Raw genomic sequence first — 21,317 nt, 5'->3', positions numbered from 1 at the left:
AGCTAACCATGTCTAATAACCATCTAACTATCTCCTCACACGATAATAATACACACTGTTCAAGTCAACAATACCTAATAGTCATCTAATCAGCTCCCAACAAAGCAACAACACACACCTTATTTAAGCAACACAACACAGATTTAGACATGAATAAATTTAGGCGTGAAATGACTAGAAGAAGGCAATATTTAGCCATACAAATCCATTCAAATGAATTCCAAATTCTGCTGCTCATATAAGTTTCTTCAACACAACGTCCCCCAAATAAGAATGATGCCTCTTATGCATGAGGTGGGGGTATATTTTGTTAATTTTCTAGTCCAACATGATAGATTTACCGTAGTGGTGTCACCCTTCCATAACCTATTATGAACTTATGTCTCATTCTTTTCTTTTTCCTACTTCTGGGAAAATTTGGGCAGAGTCCCCTTTGTAATTCTTACTATCCCAGAACCTGCACGCAAGCAATACCAACAATGCCTCACAAGGCCAACATATATACGCACATATCATATCGTATCATAGCCACACAAGGGCTCCCAATTCCAAATAAAAGTTACAAAGGTGTCAGGACTTACCTGTCATATCGCACCTCAGGACATACCTGACCCTTTAACGACCTGTCCTGTTATATATCTTCATATCTACCTTCTCTTTCATCCTTCGACTTTATATTTCGATCGTATTCCATTATTCTTACCTTATCCGACATACCTCTTTCGCACAATTTCTTACCTGCGTGCTGTGTAGCTTCCAATGTCATCAGTCGCTTTCATCTGTTGATGTCGTTCTTCAGCTGAAATCAAATGTTAGTAAAGGGAATTTCATTTCCTATGGCTGGGCTCTATCGCACGATCTTAGATATGAAAGAAAGGTAACATCCTAAATGTCCTGTAGCTTCCTGTTTATAGATGTGGTGCACAACACACCGATAAACAAGACTCTACTAGACACGGTCTGTAGACACTCCGAGGATGAACTGCTCTGATACCACTTTTGTCACAACCCAACCCCGTAGGCCGTGACTAGTGCCCGAGCTGGACACTCGTATGTACCTGTTAACTATAATCATCCACAACTAGCATAATACAGACTTATCAATACCAAGGCAAGATGTCGTCTCAAAACTGTCGCATTATTTAGACGTATCACAACAACCTGTCTCCTGGGGAGGTACAACTTTCAACAGACATTATAGTACATAAGCCGACAAGGCTTTCATAATATATAAGGGAACATCCCCGCCAAACACGAGCCAACAAGGCTATCATAACACATTACTTCTTAAAACATACATATATATATATATATACGCAAGCCGACAAGGCTGCCAATACGAATGAGAACGTCCCAAAACATAAGCCATATAGACACAACTGAACAACATTGATACACAACCCGCACATATGTCTACAGACCTCTAAGAGTAACTACAGTATTATATGACGGGACAGGGCCCCGCCGTACCCCTCAATAGACACATATATACAACAGGTGAATCTGTACCAAAAAGCTAGGCTCCAGGACAAGGGAGCACTCCAAGATAGCTGGATAGGACTCCTAAGCTAGCGGGTTACCAACGTGAGCATCTGTACCTGCGGGCATGAACGCAGCCCCCTGAAGAAAGGGGGTCAGTACGGAATATGTACTGAGCATGTAAAGCATAAATACAATAAACAGGATCATACTGAAGTGAGGAGTACAGAAAACCTGTACAATAACCAGAAAACCACAAGGCTTACCTTTGAATCATAAATCATGGTGTCAATATCAAACTTAACTCGTTATGAAACTTAATGTCACCATTAGAGAATCATCTTGTTCATATGCGTATGTATAACGTGTCCCGGCCCTCTAGTGAGGGACTCGGTAAATAAAATCATATCATCATCATGTATATATATAACGTGTCCCGGCCCTCTAGTGAGGGACCCGGTGAATAAGATCATCATGTGCCATCCTGGCCGCCATCCCCACATCATCATATCATCATATACATATATATAACGTGTCCCGGCCCTCTAGTGAGGGACTCGGTAAATAATGCAGTGGGTCTGTGCACGAAAACATGTCCTGGCCCGGGACTCAGTGAAAGATGTAACAGTAAGCACGAGCAGAGTAGTGAGTAACCATATACATACAAATCATCTTTTGAGACTCAATAGATAAGTAGACTAATCAGCTCTCAAGCATCAGGATAATAGCCATATTAAATTCTTTCTAAATGTCATTACGAACTATATAAAGGAACGTCTCAGGGATCATAGACATGTATCAAATTAGTACGAGATAGCTTATGAAAGTCAAGGACACCACTCATTATGAAATTCTTTAAGAATAGGAACTTTTACACATCATATACTAGTCAATCATATAAGAGACTCCAGGGCAATAGCTCAACTATCCTGAGAGTTCTAACATCAAGAACGAATAAAAATCGTAAGTCATGCTCGGAACTAGTGAGTAGAATTGTCACGACCCAACCCCGTAGGCCGTGACTAGTGCCCGATCTGGGCACCCGAACCCATCTATCAAATATTATCTCAAATTCTATTAACTCATTCTAGTATATGGCGGAAGCCGACAAGGCTTTATTTCAAATTTAGGTAATTTCCAGAAAAATTTCGGCAGAGTTTCCTTTGTTTTACGGACTATCCAATATACCCTGCACGCAGAAAATACCAACAAAAGCCACACAGGGCTAACCAAGCAATATATAAACATATGCGGACCGGCCGCCTCGGCGTATAGGATCGCCCAAACAACATATGCGGACCGGCCGCCTCGGCGTATGGGATCGCCCAAACGACATGTACATACATCCATACAGAAAGACCCTAACCCACAAACATGTCCACAGACCTCTAAACAGACCGACAGAATCATATGACGGGACAGGGCCCCGCCGTATCCATGAACGAATATATACAAATGCACTAATAAATATATATACCAAAAGTATAAGCTCCGGAAAGAGAGGAGCACTCCGAATAGCAGAAAGGGTGTCCTAAACAGGTGGATCACCAGGCTGTGCGTCTGTACCTGCGGGCATGAAACGCAGCCCCCGGAGAAGGGGGTCAGTACGAAATATGTACTGAGTATGCAAAGCAGAAGGTACAGAAATAAATCTGAACAATAATCGAATCAGATATATAGAAAGTAATACATATAAAAAAAATATCAAAATGTTTATTTCCAAAGTATAAATTATGCATAGGGCACAGGAAAATGTGGTCGCCCGCCTGTCGATGGCGCCACAACACAGCATAACACCAGAAAGTTTCAAATCTCCGAATCCCCGTCACACATCACAACACAGCATAACGCCATACACAGCATAACACCAAATATATGTGGAACCCGACCCTCTTTTGCGAGTAGCTCGGTGAACCATAAACACAGCATAACACCGGAGTATATCAAAGTGCGCACGACAACAGAACCGGCCCGGGAACCGGCGAAAGATATAACAGAACGCACGAATAGAGTCGTGAGTAGTCATATGCATAAAATCAATATCATAAATTCAAACATAAGCAAAATGATCATATTTGAAAATCGAAATAATAATCTTAACAAATTCTTTCAAATGCTCCCGAATTTCATAAAGGGAAGCCGCGGGACCCACGGACGGAAATTTACCCAAGTCGGGCCCGCTTATGGAAAACATACTCGTTATACGTAATGCAAACTTTTATAAAAATATATTGGAGCAATCCGAGCACTTATGTGAAAGATATGACATTCGGAAATTTCGAAGTTCTTTAAAGTGAAACCTTTTTGCGCAAAGTTCGGAAAGCGATTATTTCAAATACATAAAGGTTCATATTTCATCAAATCATACATAAGAGTGCCAAGGAACATATACGGATCATAACATGCTCGGATTTCGAATTTAGAATTTCCTTAAGGCTTATAATTTAGCCTATACAAACTAAGGCATGCCAAAAGAAAGAAGAGTTGCGCTTTACATACCTCGTACGCACTCCAAGATGGCCAATCTTAAGTAAATATCCAATCTACGCCTCAGGCTCCCCAAGGTCTACAAATATGCCAACGAATACCAAACATCAGCTAAGGGCACTTAAGCCATTCTTCCCAACTAACCATTAAATTCTACAGAAAATTCGGCAGCATTTCCCCTGTAAATGCTACCATCCCCGAGAATTCCACTCGGCTATATCATCAACAATAAATCCGAGAATTTAACTCGGCCAAAACATCAACAACCATACCAACAATATCAACAACCATACCAATAACATCAATAATCAATTCAAAACACATTCTAACATTAGTAACCTTCCTTTCAACATAATTCATCAACACTCATTTCAATTACGATTTTTCAAGTCGATATCGGCACTTGCATATTCACTACCAATTCAAGACCATTCAAGTGCAATTCAAAAGCATTTTGTACCATTCTACAAAATACACAAAAAAAAATCCCACCAAAACTATAATTCACCCGAAACCTCCAACCTTCGACACAAAATTCACAACACACTTTTCATCTTCCAATTTCATCAACTACAACCACAATTTGCATCTTAACAATTCCATTTTCATAATTACATAAAAACCATTTATCCGATTTCCCGCAATTAATTTCGTAGTTCCCATCTAACAATTTAGCTATACCGGGATCAATTTAAATATACTTAGGGGAGAATAAATCTTACCTTATATGCCAAGAAATGATCTTCTTCCGCTTTACTTTCCTTCGAAGAAAGCCCAAATTTAATAACGCGATAAAATAAAAACAACGATATCAAAGCGGTGAACGAAACTCGGATATTGTTCCTGAGAAATAGTAGAATTTGCTTCCTAAAAATAATAATTATGTTGCTACTATCATGAACTGCTCGTTGATGTAGCTAAGAGGAAATGACTGTTTGTTGCAAAAATATGCCTTTAGATAGCATTATACAGTGAGACAAGTAAAATGGCTAATTGCCTTTACACGTGCCAAACATATGGAATCCCCTTAATATTCATCTTTTCTACAACCTTACGTGTCCTTGAGTGTGGACATATTGTTATCCATTTGTGAACCGAACATGTGGAGTATGTCCACATTAATGATTATTCAATAAACCCAATTAATTGTTTTACTTCCACTACAATTCTAACATTTGGTCAATCACACACATAATTAATTTTTTGATCTCAGTTCACTTAAATAATAATCATTTTTAACACACTTCACATACTCATTATCATAATCATGTGGTATAATCCTAGTCCATAGCCTCTTTATATCTAAACAAATATTATTCTCAACCACCGTCGTCATAATTGTTAAGGCCTAAATTATATCGGGACTTCTTTCTTTATATACAAGGCCTTTTTGCACAAGTTTTTTTTCAATTCCAATTATATCACTTTTGGTCCTAAATTTTCCTAAGTGTTTAATGTCAACAATTTTCATGCACAACTTATCTCTCAAAATAAAATCAAAGGCCAAAAGTCCCGACTTCAAATCCCGGAATGGTCTTGGCCTTAAATTATCATAGTTAATCCGGGTTGTCCCAATGTATAAAAATACGGGACGTAACATCCTCCCCCCCTTAAGAACATTCGTCCTCGAATGTTCGATTTAATGTTACGGATATTACTCAAATTCGGGGGAGTTTCTTTTTGAATAGCATATATCAATTTCTTACCAAACAATGTAACGAATTTAAAAATTCAAATCACCTGTAACCACACCTGGTGGCGCCTCCTGGTCCTGTCGGCTGGCCAACGCATATATGCGGTTCGAGGGACCGCTAGAACCTGAAGCACCGCCACGGCCTCGACCGCGACCCGCCTGTACCGGCATACCTCGTCCCGCAGGGCGCATGGCTGAGGGAGTAGAAGATGAACCCGCGGCTGATCCCGTCGGCTGAACTGTACTACCAGAACCACTTGCCATTGGACAATCACGCATCATATGGCCCTGACGGCCGCAAGAAAAACAGGCTCCCGTAGCTCGGTAGCACTCTCCTGGATGAGATCTCCCACAATACGAACACCGAGGCATAGGTGGCCTCGCCTGGCTGGAACCTCGGCTCACCTGTGAACCTGGAGCCCTGAAGCTCTGGCCTGCTCCTGAGTATTTGGCACTATCAAATCCCTCTCCGGTAGACTGCGGGGGCGCACTCTGCGCTGGCTGAGAAGACTGTCTAACATACTGTTGAGGCTGCCCGCCTTGAGGCTCCCCAGAATACCCAGCGGACCTGGCCCTCTTTGGCGGCCTCCTGTCCCGATCTCTGCTGGAATAATCAGCTCTATGTCGGTCCTCCATACCCAGAGCATAAGCCTGTAGTCGGGCAATATCCATGTCTGTCTGCAATGCCACCGCCATACAGCCATCAATCAAGTAGCGGTCTAACCCCATCACGTATCTGTGCATCCGATCGGCCATATCTTCTACTATGGTAGGTGCGTACCGGGCCAGAGAATCAAACTCCATATTATACTCACGAACACTCCGACCCCTCTGCTGCAGATGTAAAAATCGGTCAACCCGCGCCCGCCGTAACTCTGGGGGCAAAAAGTGGCGGGTAAAAGCAGCCACGAACTCGTCCCAAGTAGCTGGGGAACCACCCTCACCCCTAGATAGCTCCCAGGACTCATACCAGTGAGCAGCGACATCCCGTAGTCTATGCGAAGCCAACTCAACAGACTCAGTCTCTGAAGCCCTGACCAAATCTAGTGAGCGCCGCATCCCCCGAATAAAGTCATGGGGGTCCTCGTCGGGCTTAGACCCGTAAAACTCTGGAGGGCCACATAATAGAAACTCTCGAACCCTCAGGCTGTCACGCCTATCGTCATCATCATCATCTCTCCGCCCGCGTCTGCGAGCCTGTCCCGCTACCAGAGTGGTCAATAACTGCACAGCCTCTCTCAGTGTCCTGTCCTCCGCCCCTGGCTGAGGAGCTGGAGGCGCGGGAGCTGAAGCCCCTGGAGCTAATGGTGAAGCTGCTCCAGACTCCTCTGACGATGAAGACGTAACAGAGTCGGCTGGCCGGGACGTAATATCACGCATCATCTGAGCAAGGGTCCGAGTACCCTTCTGAGCCCGGCTGGTCTCTCCTACTACGCCCTTTTTCTTCTGGGCGGTTGTCGCCTTTTTCGGAGGCATCACTGAAAGAAAAACAACAACAGATCAAAACAGAATCATCCTAATAGCACAGTTCTATCGCACGATCTAAGATCAGAAGAAAATACAACATCCTAAATGTCTTGTAGCCTCCTGTTTATAGATGTGGTGCACAACACACCGATAAACAAGACTCTACTAGACACGATCTGTGGACACTCCGAGGACAAACCGCTCTGATACCACTTTGTCACGACCCAACCCCGTAGGCCGTGACTAGTGCCCGATCTGGGCACCCGAACCCATCTATCAAATATTATCTCAAATTCTATTAACTCATTCTAGTATATGGCGGAAGCCGACAAGGCTTTATTTCAAATTTAGGTAATTTCCAGAAAAATTTCGGCAGAGTTTCCTTTGTTTTACGGACTATCCAATATACCCTGCACGCAGAAAATACCAACAAAAGCCACACAGGGCTAACCAAGCAATATATAAACATATGCGGACCGGCCGCCTCGGCGTATAGGATCGCCCAAACAACATATGCGGACCGGCCGCCTCGGCGTATGGGATCGCCCAAACGACATGTACATACATCCATACAGAAAGACCCTAACCCACAAACATGTCCACAGACCTCTAAACAGACCGACAGAATCATATGACGGGACAGGGCCCCGCCGTATCCATGAACGAATATATACAAATGCACTAATAAATATATATACCAAAAGTATAAGCTCCGGAAAGAGAGGAGCACTCCGAATAGCAGAAAGGGTGTCCTAAACAGGTGGATCACCAGGCTGTGCGTCTGTACCTGCGGGCATGAAACGCAGCCCCCGGAGAAGGGGGTCAGTACGAAATATGTACTGAGTATGCAAAGCAGAAGGTACAGAAATAAATCTGAACAATAATCGAATCAGATATATAGAAAGTAATACATATAAAAAAAATATCAAAATGTTTATTTCCAAAGTATAAATTATGCATAGGGCACAGGAAAATGTGGTCGCCCGCCTGTCGATGGCGCCACAACACAGCATAACACCAGAAAGTTTCAAATCTCCGAATCCCCGTCACACATCACAACACAGCATAACGCCATACACAGCATAACACCAAATATATGTGGAACCCGACCCTCTTTTGCGAGTAGCTCGGTGAACCATAAACACAGCATAACACCGGAGTATATCAAAGTGCGCACGACAACAGAACCGGCCCGGGAACCGGCGAAAGATATAACAGAACGCACGAATAGAGTCGTGAGTAGTCATATGCATAAAATCAATATCATAAATTCAAACATAAGCAAAATGATCATATTTGAAAATCGAAATAATAATCTTAACAAATTCTTTCAAATGCTCCCGAATTTCATAAAGGGAAGCCGCGGGACCCACGGACGGAAATTTACCCAAGTCGGGCCCGCTTATGGAAAACATACTCGTTATACGTAATGCAAACTTTTATAAAAATATATTGGAGCAATCCGAGCACTTATGTGAAAGATATGACATTCGGAAATTTCGAAGTTCTTTAAAGTGAAACCTTTTTGCGCAAAGTTCGGAAAGCGATTATTTCAAATACATAAAGGTTCATATTTCATCAAATCATACATAAGAGTGCCAAGGAACATATACGGATCATAACATGCTCGGATTTCGAATTTAGAATTTTCTTAAGGCTTATAATTTAGCCTATACAAACTAAGGCATGCCAAAAGAAAGAAGAGTTGCGCTTTACATACCTCGTACGCACTCCAAGATGGCCAATCTTAAGTAAATATCCAATCTACGCCTCAGGCTCCCCAAGGTCTACAAATATGCCAACGAATACCAAACATCAGCTAAGGGCACTTAAGCCATTCTTCCCAACTAAGCAAAACCTCAAAAGATTCATACACCATTTAATTTTGAGATTTACTAAGAATGGTGTGCAGGTAGCTTCAGAGCAAAGCAAAGCAAATAACAAACACTACTATCAACTAGGCAAAATACTCCTATTTTTAGACACAGTGCTAAGATTTAGACAAGTTATTTTTCACAGTGAACTAATTTAAGCAAAACCAAGCTTGACATGTTAAGACATCAGACTTAGTAGAAGTTAACATAAGACAGGAATAAAAGTTTAAACATAGTCTAATTCAATGATATCCGCCAAAAAGCTTCCCAGACTTAAAATTATTGCAGTACTGCCCATCAAACATGAGATCATCAGACCAAACAGACCAAAAACTAGCCTAGGGGAAGTATAGCAAAAGCAGTCAAGTTAAAACTTAACTTTACTGATCACATTCAAGCTAACCATGTCTAATAACCATCTAACTATCTCCTCACACGATAATAATACACACTGTTCAAGTCAAAAATACCTAATAGTCATCTAATCAGCTCCCAACAAAGCAACAACACACACCTTATTTAAGCAACACAACACAGATTTAGACATGAATAAATTTAGGCGTGAAATGACTAGAAGAAGGCAATATTTAGCCATACAGATCAGACACTTAACCTATAATGTGGCTAATTTTATTTTAACCGTGCATAAGCACTCTTTCTTTATTATATCAAGACTTAAACTATAGAACCCTATTTTTCATTATAAGCAGATCAAATTAACAAACAAATGAAGCCTATTTGATTAGGATTGAGCTAGTTATTGTCACGACCCAACCCCGTAGGCCGTGACTAGTGCCCGAGCTGGACACTCGTATGTACCTATTAACTATAATCATCCACAACTAGCATAATACAGACTTATCAATACCAAGGCAAGATATTCTGTTCTTCTCTATTTCTTCTTATCACACCAATTATTTCTGGCACACCTTTTGTCTTGTTGCTCATCGTCCTTTAGGTTGGTCTTTCACAATTCTGTCGCTTATATTACTCTTTTTCTTAGCTATACACGTCATAACGCATCGCTACACTGCAATCCCATTCGTTTCTTCTTATCTTCCTCCTTCTATTAACTCCTTCTCTTCATGTGCTCGTTTTCTCTTTCGTTACCATTTGATCTCTATCCTAAACTTTCCCTATAGGACTTGTAAGTCTTTCATATTCATTCTACATTTGCCTTTCCGTTTCGCACTAATCACATCATATTCTTTAGTTACTTCCTTGCTAGGCTTTACTCATTTCTATAGTAATCCTTATGGTATTCACGTCACATCTTGTTCGTAATCCATCCTATAACGTATCACTTCTTAATCTTATTCACAATGCTTACTATATTTTAATTACACTCTGTAGGCTAGGCGTACTTTAACCCTTCACCCCTTCTGATCAATTTTACCCTTTAATATCTCACAAGCTGTCTTATCAATACCTTCATAACCTGTTATAATTCTTCTTTCTTTGTACTTCTATCTCAATCATACCATTACTCCCTTTAACTGTAAACTCGTCGTAAGTTATCCCTTAGGGTCGCAAGCTCTTCCGAGTCGTCCTAGCATTTCATCAACAACACGTGGAACACATGATTCATGACAGCTCACAAGTTGAGTTTTCCTTCCACGAATTCCATCTCCAATTAATTGACTAAGAACTAATAAAGTGTCACCATGAAGCATTTTCCAACCACCGCCAAAAGAAAACTAGGATCTAATAGGCACCACAGGACTTCTAGTGCTTGATGCACATAGTTCATCTCCAAGTTTATTCTTGAGTCGAGGACGAACCGTTTAGTTCACAGACTGCTTATTGTATGCTTTGTACTTTACCGGACGTTTTCATCCTTCAATATAAGCTTTTTTTTATATATTATTTTTTTAAGGCAAAAATGTGACTGCAGGTATTCTCGTCCATTCAAATGAATTCCAAATTCTGCTGCTCATATAAGTTTCTTCAACACAACGTCCCCCAAATAAGAATGATGCCTCTTATGCATGAGGTGGGGGTATATTTTGTTAATTTTCTAGTCCAACATGATAGATTTACCGTAGTGGTGTCACCCTTCCATAACCTATTATGAACTTATGTCTCATTCTTTTCTTTTTCCTACTTCTGGGAAAATTTGGGCAGAGTCCCCTTTGTAATTCTTACTATCCCAGAACCTGCACGCAAGCAATACCAACAATGCCTCACAAGGCCAACATATATACGCACATATCATATCGTATCATAGCCACACAGGGGCTCCCAATTCCAAATAAAAGTTACAAAGGTGTCAGGACTTACCTGTCATATCGCACCTCAGGACATACCTGACCCTTTAACGACCTGTCCTGTTATATATCTTCATATCTACCTTCTCTTTCATCCTTCGACTTTATATTTCGATCGTATTCCATTATTCTTACCTTATCCGACATACCTCTTTCGCACAATTTCTTACCTGCGTGCTGTGTAGCTTCCAATGTCATCGGTCGCTTTCATCTGTTGATGTCGTTCTTCAGCTGAAATCAAATGTTAGTAAAGGGAATTTCATTTCCTATGGCTGGGCTCTATCGCACGATCTTAGATATGAAAGAAAGGTAACATCCTAAATGTCCTGTAGCTTCCTGTTTATAGATGTGGTGCACAACACACCGATAAACAAGACTCTACTAGACACGGTCTGTAGACACTCCGAGGATGAACTGCTCTGATACCACTTTTGTCACAACCCAACCCCGTAGGCCGTGACTAGTGCCCGAGCTGGACACTCGTATGTACCTGTTAACTATAATCATCCACAACTAGCATAATACAGACTTATCAATACCAAGGCAAGATGTCGTCTCAAAACTGTCGCATTATTTAGACGTATCACAACAACCTGTCTCCTGGGGAGGTACAACTTTCAACAGACATTATAGTACATAAGCCGACAAGGCTTTCATAATATATAAGGGAACATCCCCGCCAAACACGAGCCAACAAGGCTATCATAACACATTACTTCTTAAAACATACATATATATATATATATATATATATACGCAAGCCGACAAGGCTGCCAATACGAATGAGAACGTCCCAAAACATAAGCCATATAGACACAACTGAACAACATTGATACACAACCCGCACATATGTCTACAGACCTCTAAGAGTAACTACAGTATTATATGACGGGACAGGGCCCCGCCGTACCCCTCAATAGACACATATATACAACAGGTGAATCTGTACCAAAAAGCTAGGCTCCAGGACAAGGGAGCACTCCAAGATAGCTGGATAGGACTCCTAAGCTAGCGGGTTACCAACGTGAGCATCTGTACCTGCGGGCATGAACGCAGCCCCCTGAAGAAAGGGGGTCAGTACGGAATATGTACTGAGCATGTAAAGCATAAATACAATAAACAGGATCATACTGAAGTGAGGAGTACAGAAAACCTGTACAATAACCAGAAAACCACAAGGCTTACCTTTGAATCATAAATCATGGTGTCAATATCAAACTTAACTCGTTATGAAACTTAATGTCACCATTAGAGAATCATCTTGTTCATATGCGTATGTATAACGTGTCCCGGCCCTCTAGTGAGGGACTCGGTAAATAAAATCATATCATCATCATGTATATATATAACGTGTCCCGGCCCTCTAGTGAGGGACCCGGTGAATAAGATCATCATGTGCCATCCTGGCCGCCATCCCCACATCATCATATCATCATATACATATATATAACGTGTCCCGGCCCTCTAGTGAGGGACTCGGTAAATAATGCAGTGGGTCTGTGCACGAAAACATGTCCTGGCCCGGGACTCAGTGAAAGATGTAACAGTAAGCACGAGCAGAGTAGTGAGTAACCATATACATACAAATCATCTTTTGAGACTCAATAGATAAGTAGACTAATCAGCTCTCAAGCATCAGGATAATAGCCATATTAAATTCTTTCTAAATGTCATTACGAACTATATAAAGGAACGTCTCAGGGATCATAGACATGTATCAAATTAGTACGAGATAGCTTATGAAAGTCAAGGACACCACTCATTATGAAATTCTTTAAGAATAGGAACTTTTACACATCATATACTAGTCAATCATATAAGAGACTCCAGGGCAATAGCTCAACTATCCTGAGAGTTCTAACATCAAGAACGAATAAAAATCGTAAGTCATGCTCGGAACTAGTTAGTAGAATTGTCACGACCCAACCCCGTAGGCCGTGACTAGTGCCCGATCTGGGCACCCGAACCCATCTATCAAATATTATCTCAAATTCTATTAACTCATTCTAGTATATGGCGGAAGCCGACAAGGCTTTATTTCAAATTTAGGTAATTTCCAGAAAAATTTCGGCAGAGTTTCCTTTGTTTTACGGACTATCCAATATACCCTGCACGCAGAAAATACCAACAAAAGCCACACAGGGCTAACCAAGCAATATATAAACATATGCGGACCGGCCGCCTCGGCGTATAGGATCGCCCAAACAACATATGCGGACCGGCCGCCTCGGCGTATGGGATCGCCCAAACGACATGTACATACATCCATACAGAAAGACCCTAACCCACAAACATGTCCACAGACCTCTAAACAGACCGACAGAATCATATGACGGGACAGGGCCCCGCCGTATCCATGAACGAATATATACAAATGCACTAATAAATATATATACCAAAAGTATAAGCTCCGGAAAGAGAGGAGCACTCCGAATAGCAGAAAGGGTGTCCTAAACAGGTGGATCACCAGGCTGTGCGTCTGTACCTGCGGGCATGAAACGCAGCCCCCGGAGAAGGGGGTCAGTACGAAATATGTACTGAGTATGCAAAGCAGAAGGTACAGAAATAAATCTGAACAATAATCGAATCAGATATATAGAAAGTAATACATATAAAAAAAATATCAAAATGTTTATTTCCAAAGTATAAATTATGCATAGGGCACAGGAAAATGTGGTCGCCCGCCTGTCGATGGCGCCACAACACAGCATAACACCAGAAAGTTTCAAATCTCCGAATCCCCGTCACACATCACAACACAGCATAACGCCATACACAGCATAACACCAAATATATGTGGAACCCGACCCTCTTTTGCGAGTAGCTCGGTGAACCATAAACACAGCATAACACCGGAGTATATCAAAGTGCGCACGACAACAGAACCGGCCCGGGAACCGGCGAAAGATATAACAGAACGCACGAATAGAGTCGTGAGTAGTCATATGCATAAAATCAATATCATAAATTCAAACATAAGCAAAATGATCATATTTGAAAATCGAAATAATAATCTTAACAAATTCTTTCAAATGCTCCCGAATTTCATAAAGGGAAGCCGCGGGACCCACGGACGGAAATTTACCCAAGTCGGGCCCGCTTATGGAAAACATACTCGTTATACGTAATGCAAACTTTTATAAAAATATATTGGAGCAATCCGAGCACTTATGTGAAAGATATGACATTCGGAAATTTCGAAGTTCTTTAAAGTGAAACCTTTTTGCGCAAAGTTCGGAAAGCGATTATTTCAAATACATAAAGGTTCATATTTCATCAAATCATACATAAGAGTGCCAAGGAACATATACGGATCATAACATGCTCGGATTTCGAATTTAGAATTTCCTTAAGGCTTATAATTTAGCCTATACAAACTAAGGCATGCCAAAAGAAAGAAGAGTTGCGCTTTACATACCTCGTACGCACTCCAAGATGGCCAATCTTAAGTAAATATCCAATCTACGCCTCAGGCTCCCCAAGGTCTACAAATATGCCAACGAATACCAAACATCAGCTAAGGGCACTTAAGCCATTCTTCCCAACTAACCATTAAATTCTACAGAAAATTCGGCAGCATTTCCCCTGTAAATGCTACCATCCCCGAGAATTCCACTCGGCTATATCATCAACAATAAATCCGAGAATTTAACTCGGCCAAAACATCAACAACCATACCAACAATATCAACAACCATACCAATAACATCAATAATCAATTCAAAACACATTCTAACATTAGTAACCTTCCTTTCAACATAATTCATCAACACTCATTTCAATTACGATTTTTCAAGTCGATATCGGCACTTGCATATTCACTACCAATTCAAGACCATTCAAGTGCAATTCAAAAGCATTTTGTACCATTCTACAAAATACACAAAAAAAAATCCCACCAAAACTATAATTCACCCGAAACCTCCAACCTTCGACACAAAATTCACAACACACTTTTCATCTTCCAATTTCATCAACTACAACCACAATTTGCATCTTAACAATTCCATTTTCATAATTACATAAAAACCATTTATCCGATTTCCCGCAATTAATTTCGTAGTTCCCATCTAACAATTTAGCTATACCGGGATGAATTTAAATATACTTAGGGGAGAATAAATCTTACCTTATATGCCAAGAAATGATCTTCTTCCGCTTTACTTTCCTTCGAAGAAAGCCCAAATTTAATAACGCGATAAAATAAAAACAACGATATCAAAGCGGTGAACGAAACTCGGATATTGTTCCTGAGAAATAGTAGAATTTGCTTCCTAAAAATAATAATTATGTTGCTACTATCATGAACTGCTCGTTGATGTAGCTAAGAGGAAATGACTGTTTGTTGCAAAAATATGCCTTTAGATAGCATTATACAGTGAGACAAGTAAAATGGCTAATTGCCTTTACACGTGCCAAACATATGGAATCCCCTTAATATTCATCTTGTCTACAACCTTACGTGTCCTTGAGTGTGGACATATTGTTGTCCATTTGTGAACCGAACATGTGGAGTATGTCCACATTAATGATTATTCAATAAACCCAATTAATTGTTTTACTTCCACTACAATTCTAACATTTGGTCAATCACACACATAATTAATTTTTTGATCTCAGTTCACTTAAATAATAATCATTTTTAACACACTTCACATACTCATTATCATAATCATGTGGTATAATCCTAGTCCATAGCCTCTTTATATCTAAACAAATATTATTCTCAACCACCGTCGTCATACTTGTTAAGGCCTAAATTATATCGGGACTTCTTTCTTTATATACAAGGCCTTTTTGCACAAGTTTTTTTTCAATTCCAATTATATCACTTTTGGTCCTAAATTTTCCTAAGTGTTTAATGTCAACAATTTTCATGCACAACTTATCTCTCAAAATAAAATCAAAGGCCAAAAGTCCCGACTTCAAATCCCGGAATGGTCTTGGCCTTAAATTATCATAGTTAATCCGGGTTGTCCCAATGTATAAAAATACGGGACGTAACATCCTCCCCCCCTTAAGAACATTCGTCCTCGAATGTTCGATTTAATGTTACGGATATTACTCAAATTCGGGGGAGTTTCTTTTTGAATAGCATATATCAATTTCTTACCAAACAATGTAACGAATTTAAAAATTCAAATCACCTGTAACCACACCTGGTGGCGCCTCCTGGTCCTGTCGGCTGGCCAACGCATATATGCGGTTCGAGGGACCGCTAGAACCTGAAGCACCGCCACGGCCTCGACCGCGACCCGCCTGTACCGGCATACCTCGTCCCGCAGGGCGCATGGCTGAGGGAGTAGAAGATGAACCCGCGGCTGATCCCGTCGGCTGAACTGTACTACCAGAACCACTTGCCATTGGACAATCACGCATCATATGGCCCTGACGGCCGCAAGAAAAACAGGCTCCCGTAGCTCGGTAGCACTCTCCTGGATGAGATCTCCCACAATACGAACACCGAGGCATAGGTGGCCTCGCCTGGCTGGAACCTCGGCTCACCTGTGAACCTGGAGCCCTGAAGCTCTGGCCTGCTCCTGAGTATTTGGCACTATCAAATCCCTCTCCGGTAGACTGCGGGGGCGCACTCTGCGCTGGCTGAGAAGACTGTCTAACATACTGTTGAGGCTGCCCGCCTTGAGGCTCCCCAGAATACCCAGCGGACCTGGCCCTCTTTGGCGGCCTCCTGTCCCGATCTCTGCTGGAATAATCAGCTCTATGTCGGTCCTCCATACCCAGAGCATAAGCCTGTAGTCGGGCAATATCCATGTCTGTCTGCAATGCCACCGCCATACAGCCATCAATCAAGTAGCGGTCTAACCCCATCACGTATCTGTGCATCCGATCGGCCATATCTTCTACTATGGTAGGTGCGTACCGGGCCAGAGAATCAAACTCCATATTATACTCACGAACACTCCGACCCCTCTGCTGCAGATGTAAAAATCGGTCAACCCGCGCCCGCCGTAACTCTGGGGGCAAAAAGTGGCGGGTAAAAGCAGCCACGAACTCGTCCCAAGTAGCTGGGGAACCACCCTCACCCCTAGATAGCTCCCAGGACTCATACCAGTGAGCAGCGACATCCCGTAGTCTATGCGAAGCCAACTCAACAGACTCAGTCTCTGAAGCCCTGACCAAATCTAGTGAGCGCCGCATCCCCCGAATAAAGTCATGGGGGTCCTCGTCGGGCTTAGACCCGTAAAACTCTGGAGGGCCACATAATAGAAACTCTCGAACCCTCAGGCTGTCACGCCTATCGTCATCATCATCATCTCTCCGCCCGCGTCTGCGAGCCTGTCCCGCTACCAGAGTGGTCAATAACTGCACAGCCTCTCTCAGTGTCCTGTCCTCCGCCCCTGGCTGAGGAGCTGGAGGCGCGGGAGCTGAAGCCCCTGGAGCTAATGGTGAAGCTGCTCCAGACTCCTCTGACGATGAAGACGTAGCAGAGTCGGCTGGCCGGGACGTAATATCACGCATCATCTGAGCAAGGGTCCGAGTACCCTTCTGAGCCCGGCTGGTCTCTCCTACTACGCCCTTTTTCTTCTGGGCGGTTGTCGCCTTTTTCGGAGGCATCACTGAAAGAAAAACAACAACAGATCAAAACAGAATCATCCTAATAGCACAGTTCTATCGCACGATCTAAGATCAGAAGAAAATACAACATCCTAAATGTCTTGTAGCCTCCTGTTTATAGATGTGGTGCACAACACACCGATAAACAAGACTCTACTAGACACGATCTGTGGACACTCCGAGGACAAACCGCTCTGATACCACTTTGTCACGACCCAACCCCGTAGGCCGTGACTAGTGCCCGATCTGGGCACCCGAACCCATCTATCAAATATTATCTCAAATTCTATTAACTCATTCTAGTATATGGCGGAAGCCGACAAGGCTTTATTTCAAATTTAGGTAATTTCCAGAAAAATTTCGGCAGAGTTTCCTTTGTTTTACGGACTATCCAATATACCCTGCACGCAGAAAATACCAACAAAAGCCACACAGGGCTAACCAAGCAATATATAAACATATGCGGACCGGCCGCCTCGGCGTATAGGATCGCCCAAACAACATATGCGGACCGGCCGCCTCGGCGTATGGGATCGCCCAAACGACATGTACATACATCCATACAGAAAGACCCTAACCCACAAACATGTCCACAGACCTCTAAACAGACCGACAGAATCATATGACGGGACAGGGCCCCGCCGTATCCATGAACGAATATATACAAATGCACTAATAAATATATATACCAAAAGTATAAGCTCCGGAAAGAGAGGAGCACTCCGAATAGCAGAAAGGGTGTCCTAAACAGGTGGATCACCAGGCTGTGCGTCTGTACCTGCGGGCATGAAACGCAGCCCCCGGAGAAGGGGGTCAGTACGAAATATGTACTGAGTATGCAAAGCAGAAGGTACAGAAATAAATCTGAACAATAATCGAATCAGATATATAGAAAGTAATACATATAAAAAAAATATCAAAATGTTTATTTCCAAAGTATAAATTATGCATAGGGCACAGGAAAATGTGGTCGCCCGCCTGTCGATGGCGCCACAACACAGCATAACACCAGAAAGTTTCAAATCTCCGAATCCCCGTCACACATCACAACACAGCATAACGCCATACACAGCATAACACCAAATATATGTGGAACCCGACCCTCTTTTGCGAGTAGCTCGGTGAACCATAAACACAGCATAACACCGGAGTATATCAAAGTGCGCACGACAACAGAACCGGCCCGGGAACCGGCGAAAGATATAACAGAACGCACGAATAGAGTCGTGAGTAGTCATATGCATAAAATCAATATCATAAATTCAAACATAAGCAAAATGATCATATTTGAAAATCGAAATAATAATCTTAACAAATTCTTTCAAATGCTCCCGAATTTCATAAAGGGAAGCCGCGGGACCCACGGACGGAAATTTACCCAAGTCGGGCCCGCTTATGGAAAACATACTCGTTATACGTAATGCAAACTTTTATAAAAATATATTGGAGCAATCCGAGCACTTATGTGAAAGATATGACATTCGGAAATTTCGAAGTTCTTTAAAGTGAAACCTTTTTGCGCAAAGTTCGGAAAGCGATTATTTCAAATACATAAAGGTTCATATTTCATCAAATCATACATAAGAGTGCCAAGGAACATATACGGATCATAACATGCTCGGATTTCGAATTTAGAATTTTCTTAAGGCTTATAATTTAGCCTATACAAACTAAGGCATGCCAAAAGAAAGAAGAGTTGCGCTTTACATACCTCGTACGCACTCCAAGATGGCCAATCTTAAGTAAATATCCAATCTACGCCTCAGGCTCCCCAAGGTCTACAAATATGCCAACGAATACCAAACATCAGCTAAGGGCACTTAAGCCATTCTTCCCAACTAACCATTAAATTCTACAGAAAATTCGGCAGCATTTCCCCTGTAAATGCTACCATCCCCGAGAATTCCACTCGGCTATATCATCAACAATAAATCCGAGAATTTAACTCGGCCAAAACATCAACAACCATACCAACAATATCAACAACCATACCAATAACATCAATAATCAATTCAAAACACATTCTAACATTAGTAACCTTCCTTTCAACATAATTCATCAACACTCATTTCAATTACGATTTTTCAAGTCGATATCGGCACTTGCATATTCACTACCAATTCAAGACCATTCAAGTGCAATTCAAAAGCATTTTGTACCATTCTACAAAATACACAAAAAAAAATCCCACCAAAACTATAATTCACCCGAAACCTCCAACCTTCGACACAAAATTCACAACACACTTTTCATCTTCCAATTTCATCAACTACAACCACAATTTGCATCTTAACAATTCCATTTTCATAATTACATAAAAACCATTTATCCGATTTCCCGCAATTAATTTCGTAGTTCCCATCTAACAATTTAGCTATACCGGGATGAATTTAAATATACTTAGGGGAGAATAAATCTTACCTTATATGCCAAGAAATGATCTTCTTCCGCTTTACTTTCCTTCGAAGAAAGCCCAAATTTAATAACGCGATAAAATAAAAACAACGATATCAAAGCGGTGAACGAAACTCGGATATTGTTCCTGAGAAATAGTAGAATTTGCTTCCTAAAAATAATAATTATGTTGCTACTATCATGAACTGCTCGTTGATGTAGCTAAGAGGAAATGACTGTTTGTTGCAAAAATATGCCTTTAGATAGCATTATACAGTGAGACAAGTAAAATGGCTAATTGCCTTTACACGTGCCAAACATATGGAATCCCCTTAATATTCATCTTGTCTACAACCTTACGTGTCCTTGAGTGTGGACATATTGTTGTCCATTTGTGAACCGAACATGTGGAGTATGTCCACATTAATGATTATTCAATAAACCCAATTAATTGTTTTACTTCCACTACAATTCTAACATTTGGTCAATCACACACATAATTAATTTTTTGATCTCAGTTCACTTAAATAATAATCATTTTTAACACACTTCACATACTCATTATCATAATCATGTGGTATAATCCTAGTCCATAGCCTCTTTATATCTAAACAAATATTATTCTCAACCACCGTCGTCATACTTGTTAAGGCCTAAATTATATCGGGACTTCTTTCTTTATATACAAGGCCTTTTTGCACAAGTTTTTTTTCAATTCCAATTATATCACTTTTGGTCCTAAATTTTCCTAAGTGTTTAATGTCAACAATTTTCATGCACAACTTATCTCTCAAAATAAAATCAAAGGCCAAAAGTCCCGACTTCAAATCCCGGAATGGTCTTGGCCTTAAATTATCATAGTTAATCCGGGTTGTCCCAATGTATAAAAATACGGGACGTAACAAGAATTACCCCAAAGCTCATATCATATCTTACTTACATCTAGGACATGCCAGAAGAAGGAAGGGATAGGCTTTACATACCTGTTGGTTATTCGTAACTCGTTCGTCTCGTCGCTCTTTTAGCCTATTTAATATAAGAATAACGTTATCGTTAGTAACTATATTTTCTAGTTCACAAA

The 21,317-nt window shown here is 41.3% G+C and overlaps 2 protein-coding genes across 10 annotated transcripts; both read right to left on the bottom strand.

Moving 5' to 3' along the window:
* Positions 1–2,682: 2,682 nt before the first annotated feature.
* On the bottom strand, positions 2,683–8,970 carry LOC132606468 (uncharacterized). Of its 5 annotated transcripts, XM_060319982.1 has the most exons (5): positions 8,847–8,970; positions 7,825–7,913; positions 5,707–7,137; positions 3,979–4,045; positions 2,683–3,045 (listed from the first exon to the last, which is right to left on the bottom strand). In XM_060319982.1, exons 3-4 carry the CDS (start codon positions 7,133–7,135, stop codon positions 4,023–4,025), a joined length of 1,452 nt encoding a protein of 483 aa, XP_060175965.1. In that variant the 5' UTR covers positions 7,136–7,137; positions 7,825–7,913; positions 8,847–8,970; the 3' UTR covers positions 2,683–3,045; positions 3,979–4,022. The 5 variants fall into 5 exon arrangements, 3 of the variants coding, with proteins under 3 accessions (XP_060175965.1, XP_060175964.1, XP_060175966.1); XM_060319981.1 differs by lacking the exon at positions 8,847–8,970 and having other exon boundaries at positions 7,825–8,767; XR_009569884.1 differs by lacking the exons at positions 5,707–7,137; positions 7,825–7,913; positions 8,847–8,970 and adding an exon at positions 4,689–4,987.
* A 4,419-nt stretch (positions 8,971–13,389) lies between these two features.
* LOC132606466 (uncharacterized) lies at positions 13,390–21,133 on the bottom strand. 5 transcript variants are annotated; one of them, XM_060319978.1, is made up of 6 exons: positions 20,264–21,133; positions 19,554–19,620; positions 18,532–18,620; positions 16,414–17,844; positions 14,686–14,752; positions 13,390–13,752 (listed from the first exon to the last, which is right to left on the bottom strand). In XM_060319978.1, the coding sequence occupies exons 4-5, from the start codon at positions 17,840–17,842 to the stop codon at positions 14,730–14,732; spliced, it is 1,452 nt and encodes a 483-aa protein (XP_060175961.1). In that variant the 5' UTR covers positions 17,843–17,844; positions 18,532–18,620; positions 19,554–19,620; positions 20,264–21,133; the 3' UTR covers positions 13,390–13,752; positions 14,686–14,729. The 5 variants fall into 5 exon arrangements, 3 of the variants coding, with proteins under 3 accessions (XP_060175961.1, XP_060175962.1, XP_060175963.1); XM_060319979.1 differs by lacking the exon at positions 14,686–14,752 and having other exon boundaries at positions 16,426–17,844; XM_060319980.1 differs by lacking the exon at positions 19,554–19,620.
* Positions 21,134–21,317: the final 184 nt, after the last annotated feature.

This window comes from Lycium barbarum, chromosome 8 (assembly GCF_019175385.1).
Source record: "Lycium barbarum isolate Lr01 chromosome 8, ASM1917538v2, whole genome shotgun sequence".
In the NCBI taxonomy this organism is placed as follows: Eukaryota; Viridiplantae; Streptophyta; class Magnoliopsida; order Solanales; family Solanaceae; genus Lycium; species Lycium barbarum.
This window is presented reverse-complemented; position numbering and strand designations above follow the sequence as displayed.

Excerpts from the sequence above, each read along its gene's own strand:
- LOC132606468 (XM_060319982.1), bottom strand. The coding sequence starts at position 7,135 with ATGCCTCCGAAAAAGGCGACAACCGCCCAGAAGAAAAAGGGCGTAGTA. Across the intron at positions 4,046-5,706 it reads GCCACCAGGTGTGGTTACAG|ACCTTGGGGAGCCTGAGGCG; the intron begins GTGATTTGAATT and ends GCATATTTGTAG.
- LOC132606466 (XM_060319978.1), bottom strand. The coding sequence starts at position 17,842 with ATGCCTCCGAAAAAGGCGACAACCGCCCAGAAGAAAAAGGGCGTAGTA. Across the intron at positions 14,753-16,413 it reads GCCACCAGGTGTGGTTACAG|ACCTTGGGGAGCCTGAGGCG; the intron begins GTGATTTGAATT and ends GCATATTTGTAG.